Genomic DNA, 20,265 nt, shown 5'->3' with positions numbered 1-20,265 from the left:
TGTCAATACACATCAGGCCACGAATCAGATTAATAGGGTCTACACTTCACTTTCAGACCATAATGAAAAACCATCCACTCAAATGGAGGCAGTGGTGATGACGACAGGCTGCAATGGGCAGGCTCAGGTCACAGGCTAGACCGCACATCAACTGTATGTGCTCTTTAACATGTAGTTAACGGGCACACAAAGCTTACTGGAGACCTTTTTAAAAGGTAATAATAGCTCTGAGTAATGTGTAGCAACATGAAGTGAAGCAAAACAAAAACAGGTCCTTAAAGCTTCTCAGTTACTGAGGCTCGAATGATTAAGACTAGAAAAATAACGGTGATCAGTATAGTCAAATGACCTATTATTGGACTTTTCTTGCTATTCATTACAGTATCTCTAAGGCGCCAGCAGAGGGCTTCACATACCTTATCTTTGAAGGAATAACACTGAAAATCCTAAACTATTCATAGCATTCAGCTGCAGAAAACAAAGCGAAGCAGCAAATCATGCTGAAAAAAAACTGAGCAACTCCGTCAAGCGTAGTCCCGTTTTAAAGGTTCACAATACGAGTGTTCAGAAAGGAAAGGAAGTGATTTAATACAAGAAAAAACAGGTTGCTGCATTTGTGAAGGATAGCAAATTAATCAAAAAGATGGATGGGAGGGTGAAGAAGAAAAAAGAAGAGAAATAACCGACTTCCAGAAGGGGAAACAAGCCAGGAATCAACACTTTAGCCCACAATTCCAGAAAACAAGTGCCAAGCAAGGCTTTACTGTCTCCTCAAGAGATCAGCACCTTCCCCCTTTCTGCAGTTGGAGACAACTAAAACTAGTGTGGCTAATCATAACAAATGAAGAGCAAATACAGTGGTACAAGCATTGGATTCCTTCATTAATCTCTTGTGTTTATAGCCAGGGTTCTCGATGTGCAGGCCGAATTGTGCCAATAGAGCACAGAGGGAGACCAGGGGACCTTTGCCATTTGGTTGTATCTCTTGTGTTCTCACCATCATGCCTTACAGCCAGTGTCGCAAAATCTCACCATTAAAAATGACAGTTACCAACAAAAATGTTCTAAACACAACTACTACAACCACTATTAAAATATGCCTGATGTGTGCATGTGCCAGTTCCTTAAAACCTGGCTTAAAAAAATAGGCGGATGCAGGGACTATAATACGAATTCTCCAAAATACTGCAGTTTGCCTCATTATAGAAAAATACTGGATGAAAAACTGCAGCCCACAGGAGCTCACTGAGATCAATGCTCATTAGATCACAGCACAAAACAACTGTGGGTGTCCTACTGACATTCGCAGCACAGCAGCACAGAGAAGACACAAACGCGAGCGACTCGGACGCTCGGACCAAAGGACCTCTCGGTCATGATGAGCAGAAACAACATGCCCGCTCCATCGCGCTTGCAGATTTAAAGCCACGCAGGCATTTAAAGAGAAAGATAAATGAAGTCCACACAGTGATCAGGCGAGACGCAGGAGCCAAGCAAACTCTGCTGAAGCAGAGGCTTGTGAACCATAGTCTGTGTTGCCACCTACAGAGCACCTCCACAAAGCACACAATCTGTCCTCCTAAATCACAGCTGTATGTTTAACTGGCTGTTTAAGTGACAGCAGTGTGTTACACATAGTTTGGACTCGTGCTGGTAAAGTTTGGATAATGTGATCACAGTGTGCACAGCTTTTTTTTGTGTGAAAAACGACAAAAAAGTAAGTTTGCCTAGTGTACGATGCAAACTTTCACAGGAAGCGGTTGATACGTATGTGTTAACAAAATAAAAGCTGTTTTATTATCACGACAGAACAGGAATAATTTATTTACAGCCTCACATTGACCTTGGATCACATGCACACACAGACACACACAGTAATACCTTTATCAGGACACTACACTGAGTTACATTTTCTGAGTTACTGACAGCTACTACTGCTTAACACTAATCCTACCCCCTAAACCTGGGTTTAAGTGTGCCAGGTTTACTATTCCTTATTTCTGCCATATATACACTGGTGCCCAGACTCTGGAACTCTCTCCCTTTGAGCTTGAGAGCTGTGGACTCGGTGGTCTCTTTTAAAAATTGTTGACTTTTTTGTCGACTTATGTTGACTCTCCATATTACTGTGAAGCATTTTGGTGTGCCTTCGGATTTTTAAATGTGCTATATAAATAAAATTGTATTGTATTGTAAAAAACAGCTAAAAACGTATCTTTTTAAACTTGCTTTTGGTTCATTTTTGTTTTTATGTTTTAGCTTCTGTGAAGCACTTTGTGATTTTTATCTTGAAAGGTTCTATACAAATAAATTTTACTTACTTTCAACGGTGGATGTTCACATGACACAAGCACACAGTTTCAAAAAGGAAGGTCAGAGTATGTGCAAGTGTTTCCTGAGCCAAAATCTCAGGTTTCAGAGCACCCCAATAGCCTAAAAGCAGACATTGAGTCCCCATCCACACGTTCCACCTTCTGTTTGTGATGGGGAGCTAATCAGAGGAAAGCTGGTTCAAAGCAGGGATGTTATACTCATTTTACATCATAGGACACATGATGTTGGAGTCCTTCTGTTCCCCATTCCTTATATTTGACATTCCTGGCTTAAAGGGAGGTTGCCCTAAATGCTCCCTGTATCTCTCATGAAATGGACTGAGGGGCCTCACTATAGTGAAATAAGTATGAATTATTTTAAACCGGAATCAAGAAAAGACAGACTAGTAGAGCCCAAGAATATGAATGTCGAGCTGTCGAGCAACAACAGGACCCCTTTATTGATTTATACTATGGGGAGGTTTGCAGGGAATAGGTAGTGCTGGCATCCCTCTACATATCAGTTATTTTTCATCCTCTGATTGTCTCACAAGACATTCCCTGAAAAAGGCGCTTGCTGTGCTGGAATTAGAGCCTGGGACTAACTACGAGGAACACATGAGTGTATAATTTGGGAGTAGGTCTGGAAGTTGAGGCATCCCAGAGCTCGTATTTCGCTTCACAACGAAATACCCCATATATATTCATGCAGTGTAACCTCTGGACGCCTTGCATTTATCAAAGCACACAGGATCAAAAACCAACAACAAGCCACATTTTTTGTGTCCCTAGCAGGGAGGCAGATTGTCACACACCATGAGTAACACCACACTAGCACGCACACTCCGTCACCCACTCTACTTTCTAAGCCAACAGCAATTAGACTCAGCTGATTTTTCCTCCTGTTCATGGTGAACCTGTGCCAAACGCTGCTGCTTCTGCTGCCTCACCCACTACTGTGAAGCGGCAGCCTCGCAGCTGATTGGAGGGAGGCTGTGACGACAAACCCGGGCTTGCCAGTAACGTTTTACCTGATAGGCACTCACACTGGTCTAGTCAACCCAGCGCCCTCATCTCCGAGCCGCGTCTGGATCGCTGTATCGAATGCTCACAGCTGATTGGTTCCCGTGCGGAGAGGTGTGTGCGAGCGTGCACGCTGCGCAGGTTTCACCTTTTTTTCCAGGTGATGTTTAAAAACTGCAATCGCAGCAAGTGTTGTTAATTAAGTGCACCGTAACGCCACACTACTGCACGTGTAGTCTGGTTCCCATGACAAGACCTTTTTTTCCGCTTGTGCAGAGTACCTCCACGTGAAACATCACCGAGCGAACTGGAGTCGGCTATTTTTTTTTTTAATTCTTATTATTTTAAATCAAAGGCTGACCTCAGTGTGCTTCTCTTAAAGGTTCATATTCTGTCGGCCAACAGGTGACCTACCGGTCAATAAAAGCGCGTGCTGCCGTGAATCCCGGGCTGTGATACACCTACTGTGGCCTCTAAATTCAGCTGCATCCCATAAATTGTCCAGATTCCCTGTGAATCAGCCCCACATCCCCCTTAATGTCCCTAAAAAAAGGAAACCCACCACCACAACCAGTGCAGAAGTCTGCGCTTTTATGTGCAGGGAAAGACCAACGCATGCTTCTCCTTACCTCATCGTCCTTCTGAATGAAATCAGTGATGCTCCCTGTGAGCTCAGTCCTTCGTCCTCAAGTTCGGCTCTAATAGAAACGATCCAGGTCCAGCAATAGCAGCAGATCTGTATGGTTTTGATAGGAAGAAGAAGAAAACAACTGCGAAGCCTGCAGCGGGCTGGACGTGCAGATGCTGAGGGTGGAAAAGGCGAGAGGGTGTGGAAAAATGCTACACGGATGCCCACAGTTTTCGGGTCTGTCTTTAAAAAAAATAATATTAATAGAAAATAATAATAATTTAAAAAAAGATCCTCCTCCGTTGTGTTTCAGGCGGCTGCTGGTTCGGTCGGGGCCACTTCAGAGGGCAGCACGCCGCTTTCCTAAGGACGAGAAGCCGGGCGGAGTGGCTGACAGCGGCTTTTGAGGTGCCATCTTTTCCTGCCTCCAACCACTGGGAGGCTGGATGGATGGAGAGGCAAAGAGGAGGGGGTACAGGGAGAGAGTGAGAGAGAGCAGGCTGCTGGAATATTCAAGTGTGGCTGGTTTTGCTGCACGGCAGCGCCCTCATCCCGGCGAGGTTGCAACTGTGCAGCTGATGAGGGCAGGTAGGTAAACTAAACTCCCTGTGTTTTTCTGAGCACATAAAGTTGGACCACATGAATTATGCGCAATCCTTTTAGAGAAAAATATATTATCAGAGTCGTTTTATTAGGCAGTAGACCTGGAAATAGTTTTTACAGTGATTGGAGAGAAACCCACGATTACCACAAATACTTTAAGCCTTTAAGACCCTGGAGAAATAGGCTAGTATTATATTACTGTATGATGTCGATGACTGTGTGTGTGTGTGTGTGTGTGTGTGTGTGTGTGTGTGTGTGTGTGTGTGTGTGTGTGTGCATCTTATTTCAAATTTGTATTTTCTTTCATTGGCTGATGGGACCAACTCATATCATCACTGCATGTAGAAAAATGGCACTGTAACATCTGTAACATCTGTCTCCTCACGTGGAGGACAGACAGACTCGATCAAAGCTCCAGAACTGTGGCTCTGCTTTTCAGGAAAATGGGATCGTTGGGTTGTATGGTGCGATTTATGTTCACACTGGTATGCTGTTGATTGTACATGAAAGTCAGGTCTGATCTGGGGTTTTTTGTTTTTGTTTTTTCATAAATCTAATGGGTCTGATGAAAGCTAGTATGAGACAAAACCACTGCCAATTTCTATAATGAATAAAATTCACGTTTTATCATATATGTAAAATCTAGGTGTCCAGAAATAACAGTTAAATGTACTTTATCAAACTGTAACTAAAACTATCTCCACCTGGGGGCGCTGTTTCACTGAAGGTGTGCTAAAATCACTGACTGTGCAGGGGTTTTTTCTCGGGGGGGGGGCGGTGTTTGTTTGTTTGTTTTGTTTTTTTTACTTTATTTTAAGTCCTACCAACTTCCTGCAGAGGCTTTGGATACTTGCCGTTTTTGTTATTTAGTTTTTTTAATGACTGAATAAAGGTCACATTGACTCCTTACACCATCTTGTGGTACAAATTGGTATTACATGAAAAATACAGACGTTTTAACTTCAACTGAATCTTGGATCTCTTCAACACAACGCGTGCAATATTTTGGACAACTGCTTGACATAAAGTCACTGCAGCCTTTTTCTTCACATTCTCTTGGTAACCTTAATTAATATTGGAAGGCTCTATAGGAGGGAGCGAATAGCTTTGATTGGTCCGACCGTCCACAACAGTCCCAGTTTCTTATGTGGCCCTCTGAGAAATTTTTCACCTCTGCTCTAAACCATTTTTAAGCACGTGAATGGTGCCCTGAAATGAATTAAAAATAAAAACTACATCCTAGAAAAATTAAACAATCTGAAACTTTTTTGGGGAACTTAAAAGTTAATAAAAATGAGGAAAAAGCCGAAAAAATATTTTATTATAAAACTTGTCAGCACAGAAAAAATGAGGAGCCTTTGGGGTCATGTGTGTATGTTATGACTGGGACGCCCTGTGAAAATGATAGCCATTCTATATTTTAAAATCTTGTCAATAACAAATACCCCCACACTGAATTTAAAAAAAAAGGTGTGTGTGTGGAGGATGCACTTTGAGGTCACAAATTTCCTGCACTGCTTTTTCTGTGTTAAATCTTTTTTGGATGCAAATTTTTCTGTTGAAACACTGAAACTATGTGTGTCAGATGCTGCACACATTCTAAATGTGTTGTAACTTACGATGTTAGAATATGTGATATTTTAAACATTTGAGGCAGTGTCCCCAGAACATGAAGGAGGTCCAGCTAGCATGCTGGGAAATATATTACTTATACATCCTTTCCTTGCTCTCTGTCATTTGTGGATAATGTGTGCAAACCTGTTGATGTCAGCTAATGCAAGAGCTAGGCTTTTTTTGGCAAGTGTTTTATGATCAAAAGAGAAAAGACTTCCATGTCTTTGGATTCAGGCAGTGACTTTGAAAAGCGCAAGCCCCAAATGAAGTTCTGATGGGTGAGTACCAAGGTTATTATAGTCAGCTAAAATATTAATATAAGATATTAAAAAATACTTTTGTTGACTAAAATTAAAATATATATATATATATATATATATATATATATATATAAAATATATATTTTTAAAAGATACTCGCAGTCCCTCATTATCCTGTAGATAGATCACTTTTTATATCCCAGGTGATTATTAAAGAAGTTGACCTCTGACCTTAAGCTCAAGGTCACCAGCATTCGACCTCCTCAGTTTTTGTCTTTGCTTGTTTTCGTCTTGTTTTTTGTTGTTGTTGTGTGTGTGTTTGTTTAATTAACTTGCTCGACGAGGTTTCGATGCATGAGACTTTTCTTCTCTACATCACTGTGAGTTAGCTGATTTCAAAAAGTTCAGTGTTTTAACACCTATAACACCTGTACTGATTTTCCTAAATTGTGCCTCTAACATATGCCCTCCATTCAATATAAATATATATTTTTAAAAAAGACTAAAACTGACACAGAAATGAGTAAAAACTAAACTAAAACTAAACATTTTCAAACCAAAAAGCTAACCTACAAAAAGCAACTGACTTTTGAAACTCTGGAATTAATTGAAACTAAACTGAATTACAAAAAATAAATGGTGAGTAGCCACAGGATAGCAACTGCCACAGCTAGCTGCACTCTAATGCTTCCAGTACAGACATGTACATTTTGCTTTTGATTTAACCATCAGTCTAGTTATCATTTGGAAGTGAGTGCCATCGAGGGAGGGTGTCCTGTCACAGTCATTTATAAATCTTCAGTTCATCCATAAACATAATCTGACAAAATGCAAAATATTTATGGTCAAAAATCACCTTTTGCTTCCATTTCAAGTCTAACACATTTGATTTCTAAATACTAAAAGAAAAATGTGCTCACTCTCTGTATCGAAGGCCTCAAATGCCAAATGAATTAATTAAATACATCATTAAATAATTAATTAAATGTGTCATTAATACATTAAAACTGGAAGTAACTGATTTAATATATAAGTTACTTCAAATTAAAATTCAGTTTATTTATTTAAATATACAAGAAATGTATTAATTTATTTATTTCCAATTTTAACTGATTAATGACACATTTTATTTTAATTTTTTTTTAAATGGTACATGTATTTAAAGTTCATGACCTCTGATCTTGCTAACACCACGGGGGGGCAGCATTTCAGCAGAAAGCTTTAGTTTGACTGATCTCGAGGTTAGACTGAAACATTTTGGTTTGTCACTTACTCTAAAAGTTCAATGTGATAAAGTCATGGGAACATTGCAGACGAATCACAGGACACCTGAACAATTGTGACGCACCTGCTCATAGACACATTCACTGCACACCTAGACTTTTCAAGGCTTTGCCAAAGGAAAGTGCGTGTGAATTAAAGAGCCTGTAACCTTCCAGCTCTCTATTACAAAGTCTATTTGCTGTCCAGTCACACAGCTTTGGGCCAGTGTGAGTAATAGCTGAAGTTAACAGGCCAGCTAATGTTTGGCTGTGTGTGCTTACTCCATGAGGCTCCTCATCCTCAGCTTTCTTCTGAGAAAGGGAAATTCCAAGATCTTTCACAGTTCATATGCGTGGAACAATCAAATCTGTGAAAGCTAATACTGGAGCGTTCAGAGCTCCAGTATTGCAGGCTGTGGAAACTGTAGAACCAGAAACTGTTGCTCTTGTAATTCTCTTAAATCTCCACTTGAATGCTAAAAAAAAAAAAAGGTCACAGTACGTGATTTTCAACAATTTCCTGCTCATCAAAGTGTTCAGCAGCCATTAGTTCTTTTTAGCTACCTCATAAAAGCCCGTTGCTGTCATCATATCAAAGTGGCCCCATATTAGTTGCTATGAGCAGCTGAAAGCTGGAGCACAGCTGTAAACCACCTCTTTCTTTTATTATGGTACCAGCCTCCACCACATGCACACACTCACACACATTAAACGGAACCACAACAAGTGTTTTCACAGTGTTTGTTTTTATTGTTTCTCCTGATTTAAAATGAGACTTTCTGGGTACACACTGTAAATAATCTAAGGTGGGATCTAAGGTGGGACATCAGCTACGAAACCGAAAACATCACAGCAAACAGACTCGCTGGCACACACTGAGTTACAACAACAACAAAAAAAAAAACCCCAGCCTCTCTCTTACATCGCACACTCGGTGCCCACGCACTTGGCAACTTCTCACGCAGCGTGATGGAGACAAACATTAGCGGTGAACACAGGCCTTCGGTGAAGCGCTGTGCAGGTACCAGCGTGTGACAAATTGAGCTATTGCTATGCTGTGCGGTGTGGCTACGAATGCATCAAAGCTTTCACTCTATCCTCAGAAATAAGTCCCAATTGCTGAATTGCAACAAAACCTGTATTTGTAGGTTTCAAGTGGTTCGTTGAGGCTTTCACATATTTGTTTTGGGGTTTTAGTACGTTCAGTAGCAGGGATGGAAAAAATAAATTGTCCACACTTTTCCCTATTTGTGCATTAAAAGTGAAGAAGAAGAGTGCAGCTCTTGTCCTCTGTGGTCCACCTGCGTGTCAGTAACAAATCTGAAAGTACTGGCTGGGTGATTTGATGGGGCTCTTGTATCTCGACGTGTCATGCGGTGCGCTCTGGCCGCTTGAGGTCTTCTGGAAGTTCAAGGTGAAGGATGGGGTTGCTTTCCTCGCCTCTGGCTTGCCGCCCCCCTTCCCCTGAGGGCGATTAGGAGCGGGCGCGGGCCCGCTGTGGGCGGGCACCGCAGAAGCGGACTTGGCAGCTTCAGAAGACCCAGTCTTTCTTGTGAGGGGGCTCAGATAGATCTGCATAGTCACTAAGTGAAGCGGTGAAGTGAGGTGAGGACGGAGAGAGAAGGAGGCAAGAGTGGAGGAGTGACAGGAAAGGAGAGCGATGAAGAGAGCGTGAAGGGCGGATTGTGGGTGTGGATGGGATGAAAGAAAGACAAAAAAAAATAAGGGTGGAAGGGGCGAGGGAAGGCACACAAGTCATGGTGAGATGTGGAAATATGAAAAGATGAAGATAAAACAGGAGCTCAAGCACGATTCGCTTCATTATAAATGTAAACAGTGGCTGTTTTGCGTTACTGGGGGTGTCAGACAGGGACGAAGCCTACCTTTGCAGTGTGTCACACGCCTGGTTCCTGCAGCAAAGCAACACACATGGATTCAGAGTTAAACAACGCCGGGTTTCTTTCACAGTCCTGTTCTGAATGCTGCCGGCGGGAACCAGTCAACTTACCTACATTCACTGCATCCTCTCTGGGTTTGCCGCTGTTATGTTGACGGAGAGAGAAAAATAATACAGAGATGCCAGAGGACACGAGTGGGAGAGAGAAACAAAGAGATGCAGGGACAGAAAGAGAGAGTTAGCAGATCTGAAGGGAGATTTCATCCGACTATAAAAGGCTGAAATCTTGACACATCAGTTTCCGGTTGAGTAGGCCTAATTAAAGGTTTCCTGTGCTCGTGCCCCGCGTTTGCTCTTGAAACAGGATGTCTGGGGCGGAAATAACTTTGATTTAAATTTAGAAACAAAATCGGCCGTAAGTCACCTCGAAATCAGCAGAGATCCACACATGATCTGGTTTGTGAGAAGTGTGTGCGTGGGCAAAGAAATCTGAAACACTGTTACACAACTGTGCTGTAAATTTGACAGACTCCTAAGTTTGTTGTTTGTGTGTAAATTTAGAAATTCAATAACAGCTTCTCACCTGTCCTGAACTTTCTTGCTGCTCGAGGCTGCAGAGGCGGGTCGTGTTCTAGCGGTCTTACACGGGCTGTCTTTCACGCTACCGGGTGGGCTCTTCACACCGCTGGAAAGACGAAAAGAGCGAGTGGGGTCAGAAAAAAAGAAGAAGAAATGGACAGCACAGAAGAGAAAGAGGAAAGAGCCAGAAGGTAAGGAGAGATTAATTAGAAAGGTGAAATAAGAGTGGAAAGAAATGAACCCGCTTTAATAAAGATGAGCGCGATGATGAGGGTGATTCTCCGTCTTGCTTTTTCCTCATACTGAGCGGCCGGTTTTGAGTGAATGGAGATTTACCACTCTCAGTGCAATTATATCAGAGTAGCCCAGATGTAGCACCAGCACATTAAGGTGCCACAGACATAGCTTATCATGCTCTCTAACTAATGCTATCTAATAGCAGTATCATTTGAAATGTAATTGAGAGGAAGAGATGTGCAGAAAATGGAGCGGCGCTTTATTGCTTTGAAAAAGAAGAGGCTGGTGTTGGGGATCGTTACGGAGCATCCGTGTGCAGTTTCTTAGATACCGGAGGCTGTCTTTCTGATTGCCTTTGCATGTTAAATAATGAGAAGCGAAGCTCGCTAATGAAGACTGAAGCTGCTTGATTAGCACACGCTCGTATACGTTAGACTTCTCTTCTGGGTGAGGTGGGGTGAGAAGGTCTGCTGTGTGAGATCATTCCACAGTGAGCAGTAAAGAAATTTAATGCCTCGTTTAACGGCAGACATTTAAGTCGGCTTGGAAAATACACAACGTGATCTCCTGCACATATTCAAAAAGTGAAAATAATCTCCAGCTCCCTCCCAGAGGACAGGGTACCTTCGGGGTGGTGTTGGGCTGTAGTTCCTGGTTGTGGTGCTGGAGGGCAGCGTGGTGCTCTTCTTCAGAGAAGCTGTGCTGGGGGTCACCATGGGGGCTCTGGAGGGCAGAGCCAGAGACACTGGCCTGGCTGTGGGAGCAAACACACACACGCATATTCTGTGAACTGTGTTTGTTGTGAATGCTCTTTTTGTTGCCTGCACAAACAAAGTCCCTTTTGAGAAAAAGCCATGACTGGATTTTTATTAGCATTTCTGTCTTTAAACACTGAGCACATAACTGGGTTTGCACGACTCTGGGATTAAGCAAAACAAAAATGATTTGATTCAGCTTCTCAAAGTGATACTTTACTCTGCTTTGTGAGATTTATCTCTAAAATTTGAGCACACATGCTTGGATTTGATAAACTGTGATATTCGATTTACTCTGTGACTACATATAGACCTAATCAACAAAACAAAACCCGTCTCTTTAAATCATCTTTTATTTTCTCCATTATGCGCATTTTTAATAATATAGTCCCATTCTAGCAAATGCACCTGAGGAAGAATGACTGAATCAAGCACATCATGTACAATCTATAAAAAAGTCGATGTCTTCTCGTGTACAGCAGGCTGAGGGATTAAAGCACTTTATGTATCGACACACCTGAAATCCTTCCACTGGCTTGTAGATATGACAGTAGATCTTTGCTCACCTTTGGCCCCCGGTGCTCTCCTGCCAGCAGCAGCAGAAGCAGCTGCTTGGTGCTCCTCAGAAATGTTGAGTCTCTTCAGGACGTCAGCCAGAGCCATCTTCAGAAGCTGGATTTCATCTTCTTGCATCTGCATTCTCTGCTCGAGATATGTCAGCCGATCGGCCACATCCAGGCCGCTGGCCGAGCTGCGGTCGTCTGCAGATATGAGGACAGATAGCATGACATGTTTTGCATTATCATTAGAAAAAAAATGCTTCCTTTAAACAACTGCCTGCCTGAAATAGATGCAAGCAGCTGACTTGACATCAAGATCTATAGAAGGTGTAATCAGAGAGAGGGGCGAGCTCTTTAGCGTTCCCTTTTTCATGGCTGCACTGTAGAAATCTAATGAGGTCATCACACAGCTGGACATAGATCATCCCCGCAGACACCATGCAGCAGCGTGTAAACAATGGCGTCAAAGCACACATCCAAAACATCTCTGCCACCATCATTTCTCTTCAAGTGATTTCTGCTTCATCTTTAACTGCAGGCAATCTGTAATCCAACACGGTCACAATGGGTCAAAGGTGGCTACCGTGGGAGATGCTGGAAGCTGAGGAGCAGTCACGGTGCTTCTGCAAGCCAGCAGGGCCTTCCTCCACCCCTCCAGACTTCTTCCTCCTCTTCCTCTCCTCTCGCGAGCATACTTTTTCAGTGCTTGTTCCTCCTCTTGCTCCTATCAGACGGGCCTGCTCTCCCTCCATCTAATTTTGATCCGCTGGCGTTGACGTCCACTAAGATTTCATCTCTTTTGCTCCACTTATGTCGCACACAGACACACACACACACACACAAGATCAGCCTTTCTGGTATTTTAGCCGCCTTTTGTTTTTTGTTTTTTTAGAGCATCCAAATGGTATTACAGCATCTGCAGCAGGAGATGAGGGTCTTGGTGTTTAGATCCTCTCACGTTTCCTTGGTGGTCGCCGGGTACAATCTGTGATGTGCAGTTGTGTATGACAGAGCTTAAAGCCCTTTACTCAGGATGAGAGTGTATGAAGGTGGGGGCGGGGCTGATAATGCTTAAAAACTCTGCAGTCGTCCAATCCAGCCTAAATTGTGTGTACGTGTAAGTGTACTTGCATGTGTGTCTCTGTGTGTATATGTGTGTGTGTGTGCGTGTGTGCAGACTACAATGTTAATCCCACAGCCTGAGCCTCTTTGACCCCGCCCCCACACGTAAGCCCCCTGTCACTAACAGCGCTGGGGACACAGAGAGGAAGCAGCAGAGATAAACCTGAGACACTGCTTGTTCTTGTGCCGTGAAGCTGTAAACATCTTGCACATCCACAGAGTTACAGTTTACAGAGGATGTCACTTTGAGTAACGGGGAGGATGAGGCAGAGACAAATAAAAACTAATGCATCTTTGTGGTTGCACAGGATTTAAGAAGAAAAAAACCCAGTGAAACAGGAGTCAGCTGAGCGGCATCATTTCCCAGTCGTGCTCAGCCAGAATATACAAGAAGGATCAGGGATCAGTTGCATAATCTGCTTCCTTAAGTCAACAAAAACTCTGATTCCCAACCAGGGGTGCTTTTACCCGAGGGGGTACTTATCCAGTTTGCCAGGGGCTGTGAGGATAAGTCGTGAAGAAGCTCAACTAATTTGATTAAGTAAGCATTTTGGTTTGATTAAAAAGTACATCAGCATAATGAGTTAGCTGTCCAAACCATAATACCACTGTTGCATGAAAACGTGTTAGCCTCAGTAGATTTATTTTGTAACAATTGTTGCACCTTGTACCTTTATTGTGATAAAAGAGTGGAGACAAGAAAGCTGAGAGATAGCTCAGCTAAGGGGAAAAGACACAGTAAAGCACAGCCGCGGCTTTAAACTTACAGCATATGGGTTGCTTGCTAGATCCGTTTAGCTGAACAGGCTCTCGGGTTTAATTAATTAAACTGAATATACTAATAATGGTAATAGGTAAGAGTAATAGATACAGATATAAATATAAATAGTAATAGAAATAGAAAAGTAACAAAAAATGGTTAAGTGACTAAAAGTGCAAAAAATGCATAAATATCTGGAATTTTAACCGAACTACAGTATAAAATAGCTGAAGGTGAGTCAAGAAAAGCTTAAAAAGGCTAAAAGTATAAAAAAGCTAAAGAGTAGCTAAGAATAGCTAAAAAAAAAAGGGGGGGGGGGGGTTAAAAGTATAAAATTACTAAAGAATAGCTTAAAAGTGGGCAAGAGTATAACAAACAGTAGTTAAGAATACCTCAAACAGACAAAAGGCAGAAAAACTAAAGTAATGCTACAACGTTTTAAAAAGTTAGCGTTAAGAACTGGTGGATAAAAAGGTAACAAGTAACACATAAACAAATAGCTTAGGGCTAATGTAAAAGCTGCCATTTGTATATAAAATATGGATAATAACCACTGTGATCTCTCCTACTTTTTTCTTGATGACTCAAGTTGGACTTTTTGACCATAATCTTAATCTTTTAAAACCACGTGTGAAGAGCCAAAAGGGAATGTAAACAGTAACCCAAGAACACTGATATCATTGCGACTTGTCAGTCACGAGCAGCGGAGTTCAAGACAAGCAAGGCAACATTGCTCAGCTTATGAAATATAAAAAATAAACTTAAATTAAAGTATAATGATCTCTCTCCTTTAGTCTCAGACTGAGTTGTCATGAGGCTTCATATAGAAACACAGCTAGGATTAGCAAGTGAATGAGCTTCAGTGATTTAGCATCGTACCAGATGAGTTCCCTCTTGCCAACCACCCACGGTCAACATGTGTGAATGTAGAAAAGATTGAGTTTGAAAAAGCTGTTAATAACTCATTCAGTGCACTCAAGAAAAGCGCTGACAATGATGGAGAGAGGACAGCAGCTGTGACCATGTCCGATCGAATAAAACAGCCAAGTTAAGCAGGTGCAGACTCACAGCACTTTCAGATTAGCATTTATGAGAATATCTCAGTCTACCATGTTTAATCAGCTGTTTTGCCAACACTTCACCTTGATTTTTCATTTGAATCCCTCCCTGTTGACAGTTAACAATTAACCAGCACACTGCTCAAGCCTTTTAATTCAGCTGATTTTTCTTCATTATTTTATTTTTAAATACTTTCTGAAAACTGTTTTTCTGAGCTCATGAACAATTGATTTTCTTTCATAGATATGTGGCACTCACAGGACAGCGATTTATAGAATATGATGCTGAGCATAAAGTTTTAAAATGAGCCCAGTCTTAAATACAGCAGTAATATTACACTATTTCATACTGATGGGGGATTTTACTTTGAATATTTTACAATTTTCCAGATTCAGTAAGAGGACTAAATGTTACAATCCCTGATAATGCATTGCTTTAAATGAATACACTCATACCAAACGATGAATCAGATGGAAATAATAATAACAATAATAATAATAATAATAATAATCTCAACTGCATTGACCACTATTATATAATATGCAGTTTAAACTCCAATCACGTGGACAGGTTTGGAACTTACACTGTTGTTTGAATGCTTTCGATGTTTTCAGAATGTAGCGTCTGTGAAGTGCATAAAGTGCACGTTCAAACTATTTTTAACTCTCACTTGTTGCCGTAGTTCCTTTGAGAATCTAGTCTAAGCGCTGACCTGTCCAGGATGACGATTTTCAGTGTAATTATTCAGGCAGTAATCCGCCTCTCATGGAGAGTTGTGATTTTTGTGTAGGCATGTGATCTTCTGTTTCTCCTCCTGTCCTGACCATGACATCATCCTCGTGCTACCTCCACGCAGCCCATATGGGACTGAGATTAGAATAGCACATAATCCCAGTGCTGTAAAATGGAATTAGCAGCCCAGAGCTCAGTCTCTGCACTAACTCGGCCCTACAAAGAACAGGCAGGCACCCTCAGCGCTGCTCAGGCAAATGTAAACACACATGCAGCCCCGTGCATTAAGTATATCTGCCGTTTCTCAAACACAGTCACACGCACGCACTGCCAAGTTATCGCAGTGAAGGCTTCCAGACTTCACAAACTTATATACATTTAAGCAAAATGCAAATACGTTGAGCTATAACTGCAGCACGGAGAGCCAATGGAGCGTTTTAATCTCGGTTTGCAGCTGGCGCCTCTTGAATGGAGGAACGGCAACCGTCTGCTCGTATCAGCAGTCAGCAGCCTGACACACACACAGGCCACGTGTGCGCACGCAGTCCTTCACATGTTAGTCCACTGATGCTAATATCCCAGCAGGGACAGGGCATTTCCCCAAATCTTCTCAGATAAGACACATCCCACAACACCCACAGCTTGACTATGACTATGTCACATGTGAGAAGTAAGAGAGATGTTTAGGATTAGTGTTTGGCTTTATCTTGTTTGACAACCAATAGGGTCCAGGAACAGCAATCTAGCAGCCTGGGAAGATCTTTTCTTTTTATTTGTTTTGTTGGTTTTTTAGCCAGTGTATTTATGAGAATGTGAAAGAAACAGAACAAAAACAAAATGTGTCATTAAAAGCAATCGTAACAACGATAATTCATGCCTGAAAAGAAGGCGATCAGGTTCTTAAAAGGTTCTGTCAGACACACCTGTTGAGTCACATTCTTCTTCAAAGTTTCCAGCTCAGATTTGTTTTAGTTTTGTTTTCTGGACACAAATAACAAACTGATTTGAATAAATCTGTCATATTGGAAATCATGCATGCATGAGTTCTCTTTCTCTTCATTGTAAGATTTATTCATACGCCACACAGACCCTTTACCTTAGGTCCACCTGCAAAACTCTGTGCAATGCAAAACAACAGTTGTGCATGAGCTCTGCTTTTTTGGTCAGTTTTTTCTAACATCAAAAAGCTAACTGTTCTTTCACCTTTAATGTTGGTTTAGCTTTGAGTTTTTAAGGAGTAAAATGTTAAAACGCCAAACTTGTCTCAGAGGAGATTTCACAGCTGTAACTAATAAAGTGGCCTGTGTAGTGAGAACTGTGTGTATTGCATTACGTGTTGCATCCAACACACGCTCTGCCACTGTGTATGAGGAATGCACAGCAATAATAGTGAAAATAGCTGTGTAATTGGTCTTTCACATACCAGCTCATTTACTTTGGGCTTAGCGTCCTCCTCCATGCATCTGTGTGCAAGCAGATGTCAGACCAAAACTACATGGAAGTGATGTACGTGAGAGAACGAGCTGCTGTGGCCGTATACCTGTCATGAAGTCAGTGTCTGGTGCCAGCAGGGAGTCGCTGTGGTAGCTCTCCTTCAATGAGGGCCTCCTCAGGAGGCCGTGGGCTGTCTCCTCCATGCCTAGACCGTGATCCAGCAGCTCCTCCATGTGACTGTCTCCCTCCGCTGTGCCTTCTGCCATAGCCCAGGCAAAGTGTGCAAGCAAGATCCCACCTTACTCTTACTTACTCTCCAAAGCTTTGCTGCTGAGCTAATTCACCTTTCCTAACAAACCAGTGGACACCACCTAATGCTTTCCCTCCCTCCCTCTCGCCTGCTGTCCTGTAAGAAATAAGTGGAGCGTGCTGGCAGAGGGTGATGTCACTCATAGGACAGATTAAGGAGCCGGTAAGCCATCCGAAGCTCAAGAGAGGACAAGGCTGTGACAGTAGGAGTCTCTCTCTCTCTCTCTCTCTCTCTCTGTAGACAGGAGCCAAGGAGGCCTCAGTTAGGGAGAACACTTTGATGCTAAATAAACCTTCTTGGAAGATAAATAGCTCAACTCCTGTCTGCAAACATCCACCTACTGCTCTAAGGAGGAGGAGAAGATGAGTAACAATTACTGACCTGTATGCAGAGGATAAACACTGCCAACAAAAAAAGAAAGAAAAGAAAACAAACAGCAGGGTGGGACCATGCAATTTGCTGTTGCATGCAAAGTTGCAGAGACGCACACAATTGCACTCCCCAAAACAGCTTACATCAGGATACCATCCGGAGTGGCCGGCTCTAGTGTACTGTAAGGATGATGAGATTCAGAGATTAGGCAGCAGAACTTGATTAATTACAGTCATCAGGAGGACAATAAGCCGGACGTGGTAATTAGACCAACAGAGAAAGAAAGAAGAGCAGATGAAAAGCTAGTTAGGCAATTGTGCCGGGGTCTCCCCCGGTGTAAGCTGGCTTTTTGTCTATTTTGCATTTGCTGGATTGATTCTTTCTCTAGCAGATGCTTCCATTTGCTGATCTGTCAAAGCAGCTTTCTGGCTTCATATATAAAGGACAACCTTGAGTCTGCAGAATGTTTTATTTTTAATATTTGGTTATCTAATGTCTTAAGTTAATTCTTAATGCCATTTTTTGTGCCCTATGCTTGCTGCTGTTGAAATAATTGAAATGAAGATCATGAAACAGTTTGACTGTGATCAAGCATACATGGGGAATGCAGTATGTCAATGTTAATACATGGAAAACTATTTTGCTTCTTGCCCATCAGACTTGCTGCCATGGCGAGGTGCACCTCTGGTGGATCGATGCTGTTGTAGCCGAACTATATACTTACACAGGAAATCAAAAAATATTTGTTTTTCTCTACATATTCTATCACATCACATTATTGTCTTATTTTTACCCATGTATTATGTGATTCACCAGTATTTTAATATTGTACCTGCTTGATTAATCATTAAGCACATAATGTTTTGTACTTCAGTACAGTATTCGAGAGGCTAGTTTTAGTATAAATGTATTAAACAAAGAAATATAGAGGACAACAGGCTGTGACTTCATGTTTCTATGTATGAATTAACTTGTGCTTCAATTATCAGAACTCTGAGACTGTTATGAAGGATGGGAGCTTTCTAATGATGACAAAACCATTACAGAAAACAAAGGGAAAAAGTAAATAAAACATAAGAGACAAAGAAACTCACATTTGAAGTATTATTCAAAAGTTTAAATAAGGTTTGGTGTTACTTTTGGTTATAATTACTATTATCAATTAAATGGATTTCTGTAGTTTATCTGTATATAAAACCTATAAATATATTTCGGTATGTGGCATACCCATGCATGTTTTTTATCTGAATATTGTAAATTCATTTCAATACTCCTTTCAATTGACCAGTGATCACCTGCTACATTATCAGTAGGGTTCTGGTGAAGATTTACATGCCTGACTTCTTTGCAATAATGGTACAATTTCCCATTGGGATCGAAAACAATATTTAGTACGGACCAGTGATGCAAAACTGTATATATTCTAATTAACTAATATATACTAACCTCTGGCTCTCGTCCACAGCATGTCTTTATCCTGTCTTCCACCCCAACCGGTGGCAGCAGATGGCCCCGCCCCTCCCTGAGCCTGGTTCTGTTGGAGGTTTCTTCCTGTTAAAAGGGAGTTTTTCCTTCCCACTGTCACCAAAGTGCTTGCTCATAGGGGGTCATATGATTGTTGGGTTTTTCTCTGTATGTATTATTGTAGGGTCTACCTTACAATATAAAGCGCTTTGAGGCGACTGTTGTTGTCATTTGGTGCTGTATAAATAAAATGAATTGAAATTAATTATATAATAGTATGGAAAAATGCAAAAGGTGGCCTTTAAAAGATGGATACGTTTGATAAATAGTGCATCCTGTAAAAAAAAAAAAGTTTCATTACTTAAAATGTTGTAAGCTAATTTTTGATTTGGAAAAGACAGACAGCACCATTTCCTTTTAAACTTGGAACTGGCCTATCTGACTGCGGATGTGTTTTAGAAATAAAAATAATAAGATTAGCCTACAAGAATTTTTTTTTTGTTTTACATTCTTTTGTTTTGTTATTTTTGCATGAAGAAATAAAAACAATGAAATGACCCTGATCCCTCACATTTTTCTTTGTTTAAGATGAAGGCATCACAATTTGAATACACTGACATCAGTGCCATTTATTCCACCCTAAACTGCTTTCCGCTGCTATCTTATTCACAAGAGGTCACCATTTATTCCACCCACAGTGAGTTTTTAATATACTCTCTCGGCTCCATTACCACGCAGCCACTAGTCTTTAAGCAGGCTGGTGCACTTGAGAGGCCTCTCAGGTCAAAGTGTGCTGCTAGTTATGTTATTATGACACACTAATCGTCCTGTGGTCTGGCTGCTGTTATCCCCGCGTAACAGACACTAAGGCCCTGCAGTGTGGTGTGTGTGTGTGTGCTGAACGCTCCTAATGCCCTGAGGTCTGAACGGGGATGAAGGGCAAAGGCAGATAATGACTTTGCTGACAGAGGACATGAAGGGAGGGAAATCGGAGACGTGGAAAACGGGCAGGGGAAGGTTGAAACCTTTCGCCTGTTGTTTTCAAACTAACAGATGACCAGGTACTGTCTAATCAGTGCCCTTATTAATACTTAAATGTAGAGGTCAGAGTAGGATTCGACCCTGTCTGACCTGAACACTGGTGTCACACCACTGACCTCCTGTGGACACTGTTCATCACTACGGCTCATTGGTGGAGGAATTTTGATCAACTCGGTATTGATCGCATACAGTGAACTAATCTCTAACCTCCTCTAAGGTTTGCACACAGGCAAAATTAGAT

The 20,265-nt window shown here is 41.7% G+C and overlaps 2 protein-coding genes across 2 annotated transcripts in view; both read right to left on the bottom strand.

Moving 5' to 3' along the window:
- evlb (Enah/Vasp-like b) overlaps window positions 1-4,470 on the bottom strand; it is a 48,169-nt gene extending 43,699 nt beyond the window's left edge. Inside the window, exon 1 of the mRNA XM_040017594.1 lies at window positions 3,965-4,470. Coding sequence (XP_039873528.1) covers window positions 3,965-3,969 — 5 coding nt within the window. The 5' untranslated portion in view covers window positions 3,970-4,470. The remainder of the gene's footprint in view (window positions 1-3,964) is intronic.
- A 3,684-nt stretch (window positions 4,471-8,154) lies between these two features.
- On the bottom strand, window positions 8,155-19,035 carry LOC120725386 (echinoderm microtubule-associated protein-like 1). The gene is made up of 7 exons (XM_040018248.1): window positions 16,944-19,035; window positions 11,737-11,931; window positions 11,040-11,169; window positions 10,183-10,284; window positions 9,711-9,742; window positions 9,586-9,612; window positions 8,155-9,285 (listed from the first exon to the last, which is right to left on the bottom strand). The coding sequence occupies exons 1-7, from the start codon at window positions 17,101-17,103 to the stop codon at window positions 9,011-9,013; spliced, it is 921 nt and encodes a 306-aa protein (XP_039874182.1). The 5' UTR covers window positions 17,104-19,035; the 3' UTR covers window positions 8,155-9,010.
- Between the last annotated feature and the right edge of the window lie 1,230 nt (window positions 19,036-20,265).

This window comes from Simochromis diagramma, unplaced genomic scaffold (genome assembly GCF_900408965.1).
Source record: "Simochromis diagramma unplaced genomic scaffold, fSimDia1.1 OVJJ01000802.1, whole genome shotgun sequence".
Classification (NCBI taxonomy): domain Eukaryota; kingdom Metazoa; phylum Chordata; class Actinopteri; order Cichliformes; family Cichlidae; genus Simochromis; species Simochromis diagramma.
This window is presented reverse-complemented; position numbering and strand designations above follow the sequence as displayed.

Bases quoted from the DNA above. Each gene is read 5' to 3' on its own strand.
- LOC120725386 (XM_040018248.1), bottom strand. From the start codon at position 17,103: ATGGCAGAAGGCACAGCGGAGGGAGACAGTCACATGGAGGAGCTGCTG. The intron at 11,170-11,736 runs GTGAGCAAAGAT...TTGCTCCCACAG, and splicing joins GAGAGCACCGGGGGCCAAAG to CCAGGCCAGTGTCTCTGGCT. The intron at 9,613-9,710 runs GTAAGTTGACTG...GCTTTGCTGCAG, and splicing joins AGAGGATGCAGTGAATGTAG to GAACCAGGCGTGTGACACAC.